This window comes from Papilio polytes, unplaced genomic scaffold (assembly GCF_000836215.1).
Source record: "Papilio polytes unplaced genomic scaffold, Ppol_1.0 DF822845.1, whole genome shotgun sequence".
Lineage (NCBI taxonomy): Eukaryota > Metazoa > Arthropoda > Insecta > Lepidoptera > Papilionidae > Papilio > Papilio polytes.
In genome coordinates this window covers 4,144,814-4,157,850 of record NW_013526359.1, presented here as the reverse complement: position 1 = coordinate 4,157,850, position 13,037 = coordinate 4,144,814, and the positions used below count along the sequence as shown (strand labels likewise).

The window sequence follows — 13,037 nt, the reverse complement described above, 5'->3', positions numbered from 1 at the left end:
TTATACTACTCGTTTTTCAAGATATAAATTACATATATTTATGAAGCCTTCCTTTAAAAATTTCGTATATATGCTATAGCATTCGTAAGAATCTTGATTATTGCTAGAAGCTTATAAAATGTTTGTAATCCTGGTAAAGATCTTTGTAAGGTGATTCATCTGGCTTATGTTCTCAAGGATATAGCCTCACAGATGTTGCACTAGAAGGTTCTCGAACAATTTTCATGAAACCAGTATTGTCGGCCGCAAAGGAGGTCATTGCTTTCGGAGTAAGACACATGCTTTGTACAGTGCAGGTTCAACGTTTTTATACTAACAAGATATAATAATGTCAAATATATCTGATAAGATAAGAATGTTTTAATTGGCATGTTAATTGTTTGTTAATTAATTTCGATCACAATATTATAAATAAGTTTATTTTTGTAACATGACACTGGTTTTGCATTTTATAGCAATTAAATATTTTAGTCGAAATGAAGTTAAGTATATTTTAGACGACTTGTTTTTATTTTTGATCACCCAATTAAGGTTTGATTTGTATCCACAACTTTATATTGGATATTAAAACTAGTTTTTTTGTAAGAGCTTATTTTAAAAATCAAAAAATGCGTTTCTTTAACTCAAGATGTGTTGAGAGGAAAATAACTAGCTTTAGATTTATGCACCTATTTCAGTAAACTTTAGTCTACAAGTAAAGATTTCTTTTGAATTAACTATTGAGCTAAAGATTAAATAAAAAGTTTGACACCTATTACTTAGGTCTTGTCACATCTCAACGGATAAATCGACAAGTATACTTTCCGCCAAATAAGGAAGGTGGGCAGTTGACATGTAAACTCGCCTTGGCAAGTGTTCGCAATGAGGGTCGATTGTTCACAATTCTATATACGTTGCGGCGTCGCTATTTATTGCACTATTATTATTGCGAACAGGTGGACGAAAGTATTGTCAAAACAGATCTTATGGACCAGAGCTGTCAACAATGGAAACTCCTGTACCATTTGTCTCTTACCTTCTCTTTGAAGTGAAAGAGATAGAAAAGGAAAGGTCTCGATAGTCTCAGTCAGTTTATTTAACCACGCGACTATTTAAATGTAACCTTTCAGTTAATCAGTAATAATTTAGGTTACTAGGTCACAGTTTCCGAAGTGCTATAAACCAAATTGTTCGAATGGCAACAGCAATTTTAGTTTTCAATATGATAGTATAAGAGCCTGTCGCACCAATAGCTGATAGAGGCTCAGCTTAAAAATGACGTCACTGTCAGATAAGGGAACAAAATCCAAAATTTCCATCATATGTTTTAGACGTTGTATTGTTATCAGACAATTTACAATTTGGTGGGACAGGCCCTAATTGTGGTAAATTAAAAACTATAACACGCTAAGTAGAGTCAAGGACACTTGTGTACGTATATAAATGGCATATGTTGTAAGATCACGGATGTTTACTTTAAAAATCCAATGAAAGATCACTGTTGTAAGAACTTGTTAAGGTTATTTGTCAGTATTTCGTTTATATTTTATCGTGAGTACACAGTCGACATTTTATAAACATTTTGTGATCTGTTTTAGTTTTAGATACTGATATAAAGAGCAAAGATTTGTGTTTTTGTATGTATTGAAATAACTCAAAACTACTGGGTCGATTTCGAAAAATTGTACATTCTCAAACAGAGGCATTGTCACTGAGGGAAATAGGTTATTTTTATTAGTAAATTTTTTAAAATCGTACGGACGAAGTTGCCAGCAAAAGCTAGTATAAATGCTTTGGATATCCGAATACTATGTCTTACTTCTATTGATATTTTGAACTCGTTTTTCCTTATCAGTGGATATTTCCCTCACACAAGTACAATGCTTTCTAACGGCATTGTTGAGATCATTGTTATTTTGCGCGCACTAGTACAGTGTATAGAAAAATGTGTCTATGGTTTTATATATTCCATTACCTTTTGTCATCGAGTCTGTGGTCATTTTTATCATGCTTTATCAAGTCGTGTCATGTTGTTTTCTTCATTCAACAGAATATTTTGGATTTGAACTCTGAAGTTCAAATATTGTATATTGGATAGTTAATGCCATTTATCATTGCTTGCTGAAGCTATCTGTGATATTATCTTGTTCGTTTGACCACGATAACACGATTAAAGAGAAAATGTTTGTACAAAAAATTCTAAACGGAAAATTCTAGTTCTTTCTACGTCTATCTTAAATTTCAAATTATTTAATGTAGTATTAAATATTTGATGATTCTAAAGTGTTTCTCTTCATACTTTGCTCGTAAATACCATTCGTAACAAAAACATTTAGTATTTGAAGTGAAATATAGTTGAAGTCGTCTGTTCAAATGAATTCGCGGTACAACAAAGTCCACGCAAGTCCATTATATCGTCGGAGACGTATGATAACTAGGGCTGCCTATTTTCATTAACCGTAGACTTTTAACCGGCACAACAAAAATACGACTAATGACGACTTGATTCTGAAGTGAGACGAACAATAAAACTTTGTCCAACCACTCTGACCCTAAGATGTCTTGCACTAAGCAAACCTAAAGAATTTTATTTAAACCCAAAGAGGTGACAGCCCTAAAGCTGACAAACGGCTTGCATCACACTACAGTAATTGATCCCAATGATGGGAAGTTAAATGCCGTTCCCGAGTTCTTTGTACGTTCATTGTGGATGTTGTGTTGATTTATTGAGCTTGGAGATTTTTCTTGTGATCTCATTCTTTAATTATTCTACTGTAAAGACGGTTAGTATGACTTACACAAGTTTTGATGATGTTTTACGTAATTTAGAAAATAATATAGATAAAAGTTTAACAATATGAAGATCAAAAGTCATGTAACAAATCACAAGTACAAGAAGAATGTTAGTTAGCAATGTAGAGGTATACTGGGGTAGGTGTAAGTAATCCTAAAAAGAATCTAAATCTAAATCTAAATCTAAATCTAAATCTAAATCTAAATCTAAATCTAATCTAAATCTAAAAAAAATCTAAAAAGGTTGCGTGAAGGGTGACATGATCAAGAATGGAGTGATGACGGATGATAGACTTACCTGGAGGACAAAAACCAATTGCACCGACACTACGAGAGCAGGATAAGTACGGAAAATGATGATGATAAGAGTTTAACAGTCGCATGAAATATGATACTCTTTACTGAAAAATCACTAAAACAGGGGTGGAGAACCTTTAAGCATCAAAGTGCCATTTTTTAAAGAAATGTTCAATGCGATCTTAGACGATCCGACAAATAATTTTGACTGATTATTACGTAAATTCCATGGTGCATGGTAATGACATCGTGTTCGCTTTTTATATAATGCCTATGATACTCATACTTTTTCGTAGTGTTTTTAGGGTCATCGACGTGCGCAAAATATTGTGTCATGTGCCAATGGTTTACCACCCCTGTATTAGAACATACGTTTAAGGAAAATAGTTTATTCGAGCATTGCTTGTAACAATTTCTATAGGATGGCGTAATACTGGCACGTGATTCCGTTTCACTTGACATTGTTTCATTACCAAGTGCACTGGGGAACCGACGATGGCTCATTAATATAAAACGAATACTTATGCTAATGAAATTCAATCATTATAATTATTGTCTTAAAGTCTAATTTGTTTATAATCACGACTTTGGCACATGGTTACAGGATGAATTGTGTATCTTTAGAAATGCTCTTATATACGGCAACGTTAGTTTGTGTGTTTATTTTTAATTTTTTTTTTAATGTAGTTTCTGAGTGTAATCACGTGTCGATCGGAATTCTCAGTCGGGATCACGTTTTAATTAACAACTAACAGATGTAGTTATTTTTAATTTGAAATAAATGTTCAAGCGTTAATTTTTGATTCGACTATCATGATGAAATTTAAAATATTAGTAATTTTATACTAAAACTTTTTTAACGTCATATCTTTATATTCATTATTAAATTTATATGAAACAAACAAGACAATTGAAAGTGTTTTGTAATAAGGAAAAAACGTGATATCTATGTATTTAGGTAAATAGACTTCCAGTATAATTTAGTGATTTGTCAATTTATGAAAGGAATTAAGACAATATAAATAATAATGCATCGAAATTAAACTAAAAGGTTTTATTATTTAGTTTCTAATATATCTAATCTTGTATAAATTGTTGAATTTTCTTTTGTTTTCTAGAGAATAAGTACAGTCATTCTAATACTAGTAAAATAAAACGTTTTAATTTTTAGGTAGCAATGTATCTTTTGTAATCATTGCAAAGCAAGACTAATAAATTTGAGATTTCAAAAAACAGTGAATGAAGCTGGGTCGCTGACCTGTGGATTTTGCGGAAGCACTTGCATAACAACTTATTCCTATCCCTCTTGTTCCCTTTCAAGAAAGAGAGACAAGGATATATTTTAATATAAATGTTACAGTAGTGGAATTTCACGCTAAGCGTAGCATGAAACGGTTTTATAATTTGTTTGACAGGAATATATATTCTTGTCATTTTATTTTTTTCCAATGTGTATTATGTTGTCTATTACATTTTTATTGTTGTAAATGGAAAGTCCAATGACCTCGTTTTTGCTGAAAAAAATTAACATTGAATTCCCTTCTCTTCTAAAACGGTTCTAGAACTTCTCACTACATCGGAAAAATTGACTGATTATTAAAACTGATGTAGAGTTGTTGAATTAGTTTAAGTAATTAATCTAATACTAAGATACTCGTTATCAAAAACTCGCTCTTAAGCTAACTGACCACAGAAAATGAAGATGAATTGTTACATTTATCTGTCCAATAAATGATCCTAAACTTTTACAATATGATAGCTCGTATTTGCATAGATCCGGTCGATACGACGACCGACGATTTCATTATCAACGCTAGTATTGTTAGATAAAGTAGGTACTATACATGCTACAACGGCGATTAAGCTAGTTTCACACGAGGGTACATTAAAACAGAGCATTAGATAGTCCAGTACTGTTATTATACGAACAAATACTTACCGCCAACATTAAACGGTTCTGTATCGGCGTCAGCCCTTAATTATACTTTAAGTTTTGACCTTGACGCACGTGTATTACTGTCCATTTCGCTTTCTTTTTTAAAAAAAAAGAAATTTTGTATGTGTGAATGGTCAATACAAGTGCAATGAAATTTAGTACTGTTCTGTCTTGTTGCTCTATTTCATTAACCCTAGTGTAAAACTAGCATTAATGACGGTCGCCACATCGATGTGTCATGTTTTAATGTTCCATACAACCGGTGTAGTGACCTACAATATCACATTAAACCTTTATCTGTACGGCCTACGACTTGATTTATAAATTCGTAGGTGTTGAATGTTGCAAATCGAAGGTACCAGAAATAAACGATCGTTTCGCTAACTTCCTATCTATGTAAACCGTTTTCCTCAGTCAAAGATTAAATAGTGACAGATAGAACTTTTCTTAATCCATTTTATGGTTTGTATTCTTTGCTTAAGACACATGAGGACACGATAGACCGCCAGGTAACATCGTTACCATGTTGATGGTTAGCATTCTGCAACCGTGTGGTTTTCGCGGAAATTTCTGCTCCGCACAGCCGCGTTGTGGAACGATTTGTCCTCGGCGGTATTTCCAAACCACTACGACTTAAGGTCCTTTGAGAAGCGAGCCTACAATATCCTCAAAGGCCGGCAACGCATCTGTAGTTCCACTGGTGTCGCGGATGTCTATGGTCGTCGTTGACTACCTCTGTGTTCCCGCCGCTCGTTTACCCTCTTCTATTATAAAAAACAAATGATTTTAGGGTCTATTTTCTCTAGGTTAGCGTAGTTATTACATTTTTGTAAATGTATTCGAATAATTTAAATCTTAAGTCGCATCTGTTAAAGATTTGTCTGTGACCTTTAAACGTACAGCGGATAAGCAAGCAAGACCTCCGTTTAAAATGATTTATGCGCATTTTTATGTCAGACTGCGTACATGATATTTGAGTTTGAATGAGAACATACGAGTTCAAAAACAATATTTTTAACGTTAATGTTTTTCGGTTCTACTATCCTATACTTACTCTAACTACTTACTAATTGGAACCGATGTAATAGTTGACAATAGTGTTTTTACAACAAAAAATATCATTTACCAACCCCTAAAGCATTTTTAGATTGTTTTAGTTGGTAATGACGTCACCGCGTGAAGCCGCTAACTAAATGGATGATCGTAATTCAATAAACAAGCTCTTGACAATCATTATTATTGATTTAACAAATTCGCGAAGTTAGTTACGATTATAAGAATTTATTCCTGTTCTGTGAGTGTACGATTTTCTTAAATTGTCTTGGTTTAATTACCGCTAATAGTCTTGGTGTAACTTCTAGAATTTGTCAAATTAATGCCGCTAGTCAAGGTACTAAATGGTAATTAATTGATTTCTGTATTGGCCCATTAATCTAAATTATTTGTATTGTACTTGATTAAAATGAAATCGCAATATTGAGGTCAGGATAAAATGGCCGTCAAATTCTTTTCTTCCAAACTTCCAACAAAAGCAAGGAAACTGCCACAGTCACTCGTTTAATCTTTCTTCTTACTAATATTGTAAATGCGAAAGTTTAGATGGATGGATGAATGTTTGTTAGAGTTTGTAGCCGGAACGGCTGAACGGATTTCCATGAAATTTGGCTTAGATGTAGAGGATTGTCTGGAAAAACACATAGGCTACTTGCATTGGTTTCTTTTAATTTCGCGCATACGAAGTCGTGGGCGACAGCTAGTAGATAATAAAACAGTCATCTCTCTTGTTGGCATCTAATTTTTCTATTGTAAATTTTAAAGGCGTCATTTTGTTGTTTTTCAGTACTTACTGAGGCGTGTAACAACGAGCCTGCGTGTCTACAGGACCGCGCCGGTCTCGAGGCCATCACACAACTGCATCGTCAACTCGACGACGACGCCAACGGGAACGTCGACCTTAGTGAGAGCGATGATGTGAGTATACGATTAATTTGAATTAATCCAGTAACTAAGAGTCCTTATTCTGATCCATTTTCATTCCTTATCTAATTAAAAATAAATGGGCATTTGACAAGAATTGGTACCAAGTAATGATTTTGCAAGTCATGAGCATTGAACGATTCGTATGTTTTTTTTGTAAACATAATGACGTAACGAATTACATATTTGGCGTAGAGTTTTAAGTTCGGATCTGCAGCTGCGTTTTGTTTCATTGTGTTTGAATAATATTAATATGCAACATCTCGTTGCATAATTATGTCGTTATCGCTTGGCCTTATTTCAACTATTTCCTTCAGGCGTAACAAAATTATATATAGGTAAAATCATTTACAATTGTTGACGCGGCATGCCCGGCCTTATTAGTATAATATGGGTATAAACAATATGAAGTATGTTATAACCACAGATAATAAATATATACAGATTAAACAATACACTATTAAGAGTCAACGACCAACAATTCAAGGCCAGTGTTAGACAAAAAGTAAACGATCATTACAAGTATAACCACATTACAGCACTTTTGAAGATTTTTTACCGATTTAATTCTTATTAAAATGTATAGTTTAGTTTGTCCATGATATTATAAAGTCATTTTATATTTTCTTTTTGTTTCCATTGCGACGTTTTTTAATCGATTTCAAAAAGGAAGTTCTTTGTAATAATTCTTTAACACTTCTGCATTTACGTCTTTGTTTTTTTTTCTTAATATTGCTATAAATAACTCTTCAAACCTTATAATGTATCTTGGGAGGAACAGTTTATGTCAATATAATAACGTAATACGGACATCTATTCGTTACGTATATGAAAAAAGTAATATGATTTTTTCATATTTTCAACAATCAAAGTACTGTTGTATCTATTTTGTTATTGTGAATTATGATATCTATTTCTGCCGTTTCATCTTTGCAATTGATTTGACGTCCCCTTGGCTCAAAAACTAGCGCACCTGACTCCCACTACGAGAATTGTAACAAATTCTCAACCTAGTAAGGTTTATAATATAAGTAAGAAGTAATATACGGATATTGTAAATGCAAAATTTTATAAGGATGGATGGATGTTTGTAACCTAAACTGCTGCACTTATCTCAATTAAATTTGCCAAATACGAGTATATAGAGGATAGTCAGGAAGAACATATTTTCTACTCACTTTTGTCTTCTTTAATTTCACGCGGACAAAGTCGCTGGAAAAAGTTACTGATTACATATTTACGTTGTAAAATGTTTAGACAAAACGTCAGAATCCGTACATGGGCACTATTATAGTATTTCTAATGTTCTTAGATTACAAATATTGACGTATATATCCTATCCAATAATATCCTGTACTGATTTACTTTATCTCTCGTGTTCCAGTTCCTCCGTGAAGAGTTACAGTACGACAGCGGCTATGAGAAGCGACAGCGTGCCTTCCATCATAACGATGATATGCACATTTCTGTTAAGGAGTTGTGGGAGGCCTGGCTTAGATCAGAGGTGAGTAGAGATTATAGAAATAAGATTGTAGAGATATTTTAGAAGTAATTTCTAGGCTTAAATTTGAATTAAATTATACATAAACAATAGTTACAGCCTCAATAAATGGGGTTAGACGTTGTTTAGTTAAATACGTTATTTAATTATTTGATATACTCTGTTACACCCTAAATATGGAACACACTGTGTTAGGTATAAATACTAATGTAGCATTTCACAAGCCTACACACAATGTTTCAATAGCCAGGATTGTTTTAAGAAAGGAAGATTTATCTTAAAGATGTGCTCGGTGCTAGAATTACGGATATGCTTTAATGTATTTAAAATAGCCTATTTTTTATCGATAGACCTAAAATTCTTAGTGCTCTACCAAGCGCTAAACATATCCTATCAAGTTATTTTGTTTATTTGTATCTACAAATAGGCAACGGTTAACATTTTGTTCTTAATTTTTACTATAGAAGAAACAGATAGTCGTTAAAAAGTTAATTATTGTAAATTCTTGTTTTATCACAAATCATACTTCATCCTAATATTATAAATGCGAAAGTTTAGATGGATGGATTTGTTTGTTAGAGTTTGTAGCCTAAACTGCTGAACGAATTTAGATGAAATTTGGAAGAACACATAGCCTATTCAATTTTGTTTTTTTTTTAATTCCACGCGAACGGAGTCGCGGGCCAAAGCTACTGTACTGCTAGCTGTTTTGATATAAACTTCGTATATTTCCAGGTTCACAATTGGACGACGGAGCAGACGGTGGAATGGTTGTCCCAGTCGGTTGACCTGCCGCAATACAGAACTCTATTTCTGCAGCACAAGATAACTGGAGCCACATTACCCAGGTTAATAAATAAAATATTCTATTTTATGATATAAGAGCTTTTCCGTGAAATTATAAAAACTATATGAGTTTACATTTGTGTACTTTTCAATTGGAAATATCAATATTCAAGTGCACAAATGACTACGAAGGCCTTTGACATTGGATAACAATTACCGTTACCATGGCAACCTTGATTCCTTGATGTCAGCTTGTACTTTATGATCCCTTTCGCAGATGTTTTTCCAAATTATTTACTCTCTGAGTTTAATAGCGTGAAAATATATAGCCTAAAGTGTCGTTAGTTTAGAGATAGGATTATTCAAAAACATACTGCGATTGCTGTTATCTATACTATTATAATAAAGCGTAAACACACACTTCTTAGTTGCCTAAGATGTCAGCAATTACAGCGTATTTTTGAATAATTCATTTTTTAATAAAAAGCCCTACATTTACGTCACGCTTTAGCCTATATATTTTTACACCCGCAAACTTAAGGATAAATATTTTGGATAAAAACCCATGTGGGAAAGAGACCATAAGTTGTTCTCAACATCAAGGAAGCAAGGTTGCTATGGTTTGACATCATGTCATGTCATTTTGACATTTACAATTGATAATTTGACAAATGTGAACAATAAGATTATTTTTTTATAATTTTACGCGGATGAAGTCGCACGGGAACAGCTAGTTCTTTATAACGAAAAAGTGTGCGTTTGCACTTTATAATCATACTTCTTACTAATATTATTAATGCGAAGGGGTATATGGATGGATGGATGTTTGTAGCTTAAACGGCTGAACGGATCTCGATGAAATTTGACATAGATGTAGAGGATAGTCGGGAAAAACACAAAGGCTACTAATGTTTTTTTTAATCCACGCGCACCGAGTCTCGAGTGAACGCTAGTATAAAATAACACGAACAGTATTTGGTATTTGTATGATTTTTATATACCAAAGAAACTATCTATAAAGTATATATTTTATTGCTTTTTTTTTTCAAAAAAACAATCGATAAGGGTTTCTTTTCTTTAATAACCGAGAGTTATAATAAGTATTTAACTTACAGGTTGGCGGTAAACAATATGCAGTACCTGAGCAATGTCCTTGGCATTAAGGACCCTATACATAAACAGAAGCTCGCCTTGAAGGCTATGGACGTTGTGTTATTTGGACCTCCGAAAGGTACGTCCCCGTTTTCAATTGTATTGATGTTATACATATACATACATACATACATACATACATATATCTACAAATGTTAAATATATTAAAGGACGATTTTACAAAGCAAACTAATATAATCTAATGATTTGGTAACTGAAAAAAATCACTAGCAGCACTTTATTAAAACACTAGAGTTTCCCGACGGGCTTTATCGGCATGAAATTATAAAATCATTATTTTTAACTGTTCCAATGCGGCTTCATTCGCATGAAATTATAACATTTTATTTTATTGCTTACAACCGTCAGATTCTCAATTGCAAATGTCAAAATACCTTTTACCTTACTATGGCAATCTTGCTTCTTTGTTGTTGGCAGCTTGTACTGTTTGGTCTCTTTCCCACATCAAGGTTTTTACCAATTTGTTTATCCTCTAAGTTTAATAACGTGAAAATGTATAGACTAAAACGTGTCGTAAGGTAGGGCTTTTAATTAAAGAAAGTATTATTCAAAAATATGCTGTAATTGCCAACATCTTAGGCAACAAACAAGTGTGTGTTTACGCTTTATTATAATAGTATAGATTTGTGAAATTTTCAATTGCAAATGTCAACATTCAAATTCACAAATAATAACAAAGATCTTTGACATTAGATAACAATTACCGTTACCATGGCAACATTGATTCTTTGATCCTATTAGTTTGTAGTTTTTTCCTATCTTGGATGACGGATTTTTACTATTTTTATCTTTCCCAAGTTTAATGACGTGAAAATATAATATAGCCTAACTCGTCGTATACATAGGGCGTTTTATTTGAAAAAGAGTTATTCGATAATGTTCTGTGATTGTTGACATTCTATGTAACTAAGTAGTGTGTGTTGATAACTTCGAGCAGCTATAAATTTTGAATCTTATAATACCCGTAATCGATGAAGGTATATATATATAGCTCATAGCATGCACAGAGTGTGGATATCTGTAATATCTTTGATATTGGGGAGGATATTGTTAGGGGTAACATGTATCTTGTCATCTTGGCATAGAGTAAGTTGCAGAACACAATGTTTATTGTAACGACATACAGAGACATATACGTAAAGAGACGTATGCTTGATCTTGAACGCCCAAGATACTTGAATAGATGTATACCATATTATGTGAACATACGTAATTGAACATGTTATGCGATCATGACTGCACCACTATATATTGCTGCCAAAACTTGTATATTCTTTGAAAATAAAACTGCACACTTAGAAACGTTTGATAGTAACTTACACAGTCGTCCCATGTAGATTTTTCATTTTAAATAAACAAAGCGTGTATCCTTCCTTAGTGTCTACTCAACAACCCTGAGTGCGGCAGTAAATCTTAACAACACAAGGTGCCCTTCAATAAATTGCAAATATTTTAAGATAGTTTAAAAACGATGTGATTATTCAAACAGCGTGTCGAGGCGTTCAAGTAATAAACTCGCTTTTTATACTCGTCATTAAGTGCTCACGACATGACATTAACCAATGCTCGAGAGTAAAAAAATACATTTTAGTAATGTAACTTAAATATTACTTTAAATCTAAGTTTCGAAGTGATTTTGTTGTACTTTTCATAGAATAATGATAGGCAGGCTTTTATTATCTGTACTAATATAGAGAGGAAAGATTGGCATTTTTGTATGTATTGAAATAACTCAAAAACTACAAGGCTGATTTCATAAATTCATTCGCCATTAGAAATCTACGTTATCGCTGAGTAACATATATTTTTAAATTTCACGTGGACAAAGTTAGGAAGGACACTAGTCTTGTATATGTTCTAAATAAAATCACTACAGTAAAATATACTTACGATGAATAAAATTCACTGAAATAACTATCAAACGAGAAAATGTTCAAAACGATTACAAAACAATGCGATCGGTAAATTTTGTTACATTAGTTCTACATTATATACGACTAGCTTTCGCCCGCGACTCTTGACTCTTGAATTGAAAAAAAAAACAAAAGTGAATAGCCTGTGTGTTCTTCCAGACTATCCTCTACATCTATGCCAAATTTTATCGAAATCGGTTGAGCCGTTCAGGCTAAAAACTCTAACAAACATCCATCTATCCATCCATCCATCTAAACTTTCGCATTTATAATATTAGTATGATTATTATATTATTACATAGTCGATTAAGCAATAAATCAGACTCGTACAAAATGCTGTGATAACACCAGTACTAACATAGCTGTACTGTGTCAAGATTATTACAAAATGTATTGCTATCTCTTTCACTTACCTATTAAATCAAGAAATAGAGAACAAAGAAATGTAGGTAGGAAACCCGCTTCGATACCTAATTAAAACTTTTTGTCGGTATATTTTGGTGTTATTCTTTTCTCAGGCGTATATAATTTCGCAGTAATTGCGCTAATTGTACTTAATTACATAAATTAAACGTGTTCAAGACATTGTTCTGCGAAGTAACCGTTCATACGTGAATAAATTTTGCTCAAACAGCTAGCATATATAATCTTTTCAGGTAACATACTGGCTGAACATTGCGTT

At 32.9% G+C, this 13,037-nt stretch overlaps 1 protein-coding gene across 1 annotated transcript in view; it reads left to right on the top strand.

The window, feature by feature from the left end:
* Nucleotides 1-13,037, top strand: part of LOC106105346 (stromal interaction molecule homolog) — a 29,646-nt gene that overhangs the window by 3,762 nt on the left and 12,847 nt on the right. The window contains exons 2-5 of the mRNA XM_013285636.1: nucleotides 6,846-6,976; nucleotides 8,367-8,486; nucleotides 9,219-9,331; nucleotides 10,385-10,528. Of these exons, the coding sequence (XP_013141090.1) occupies nucleotides 6,846-6,976; nucleotides 8,367-8,486; nucleotides 9,219-9,331; nucleotides 10,385-10,528 (508 nt within the window). The remainder of the gene's footprint in view (nucleotides 1-6,845; nucleotides 6,977-8,366; nucleotides 8,487-9,218; nucleotides 9,332-10,384; nucleotides 10,529-13,037) is intronic.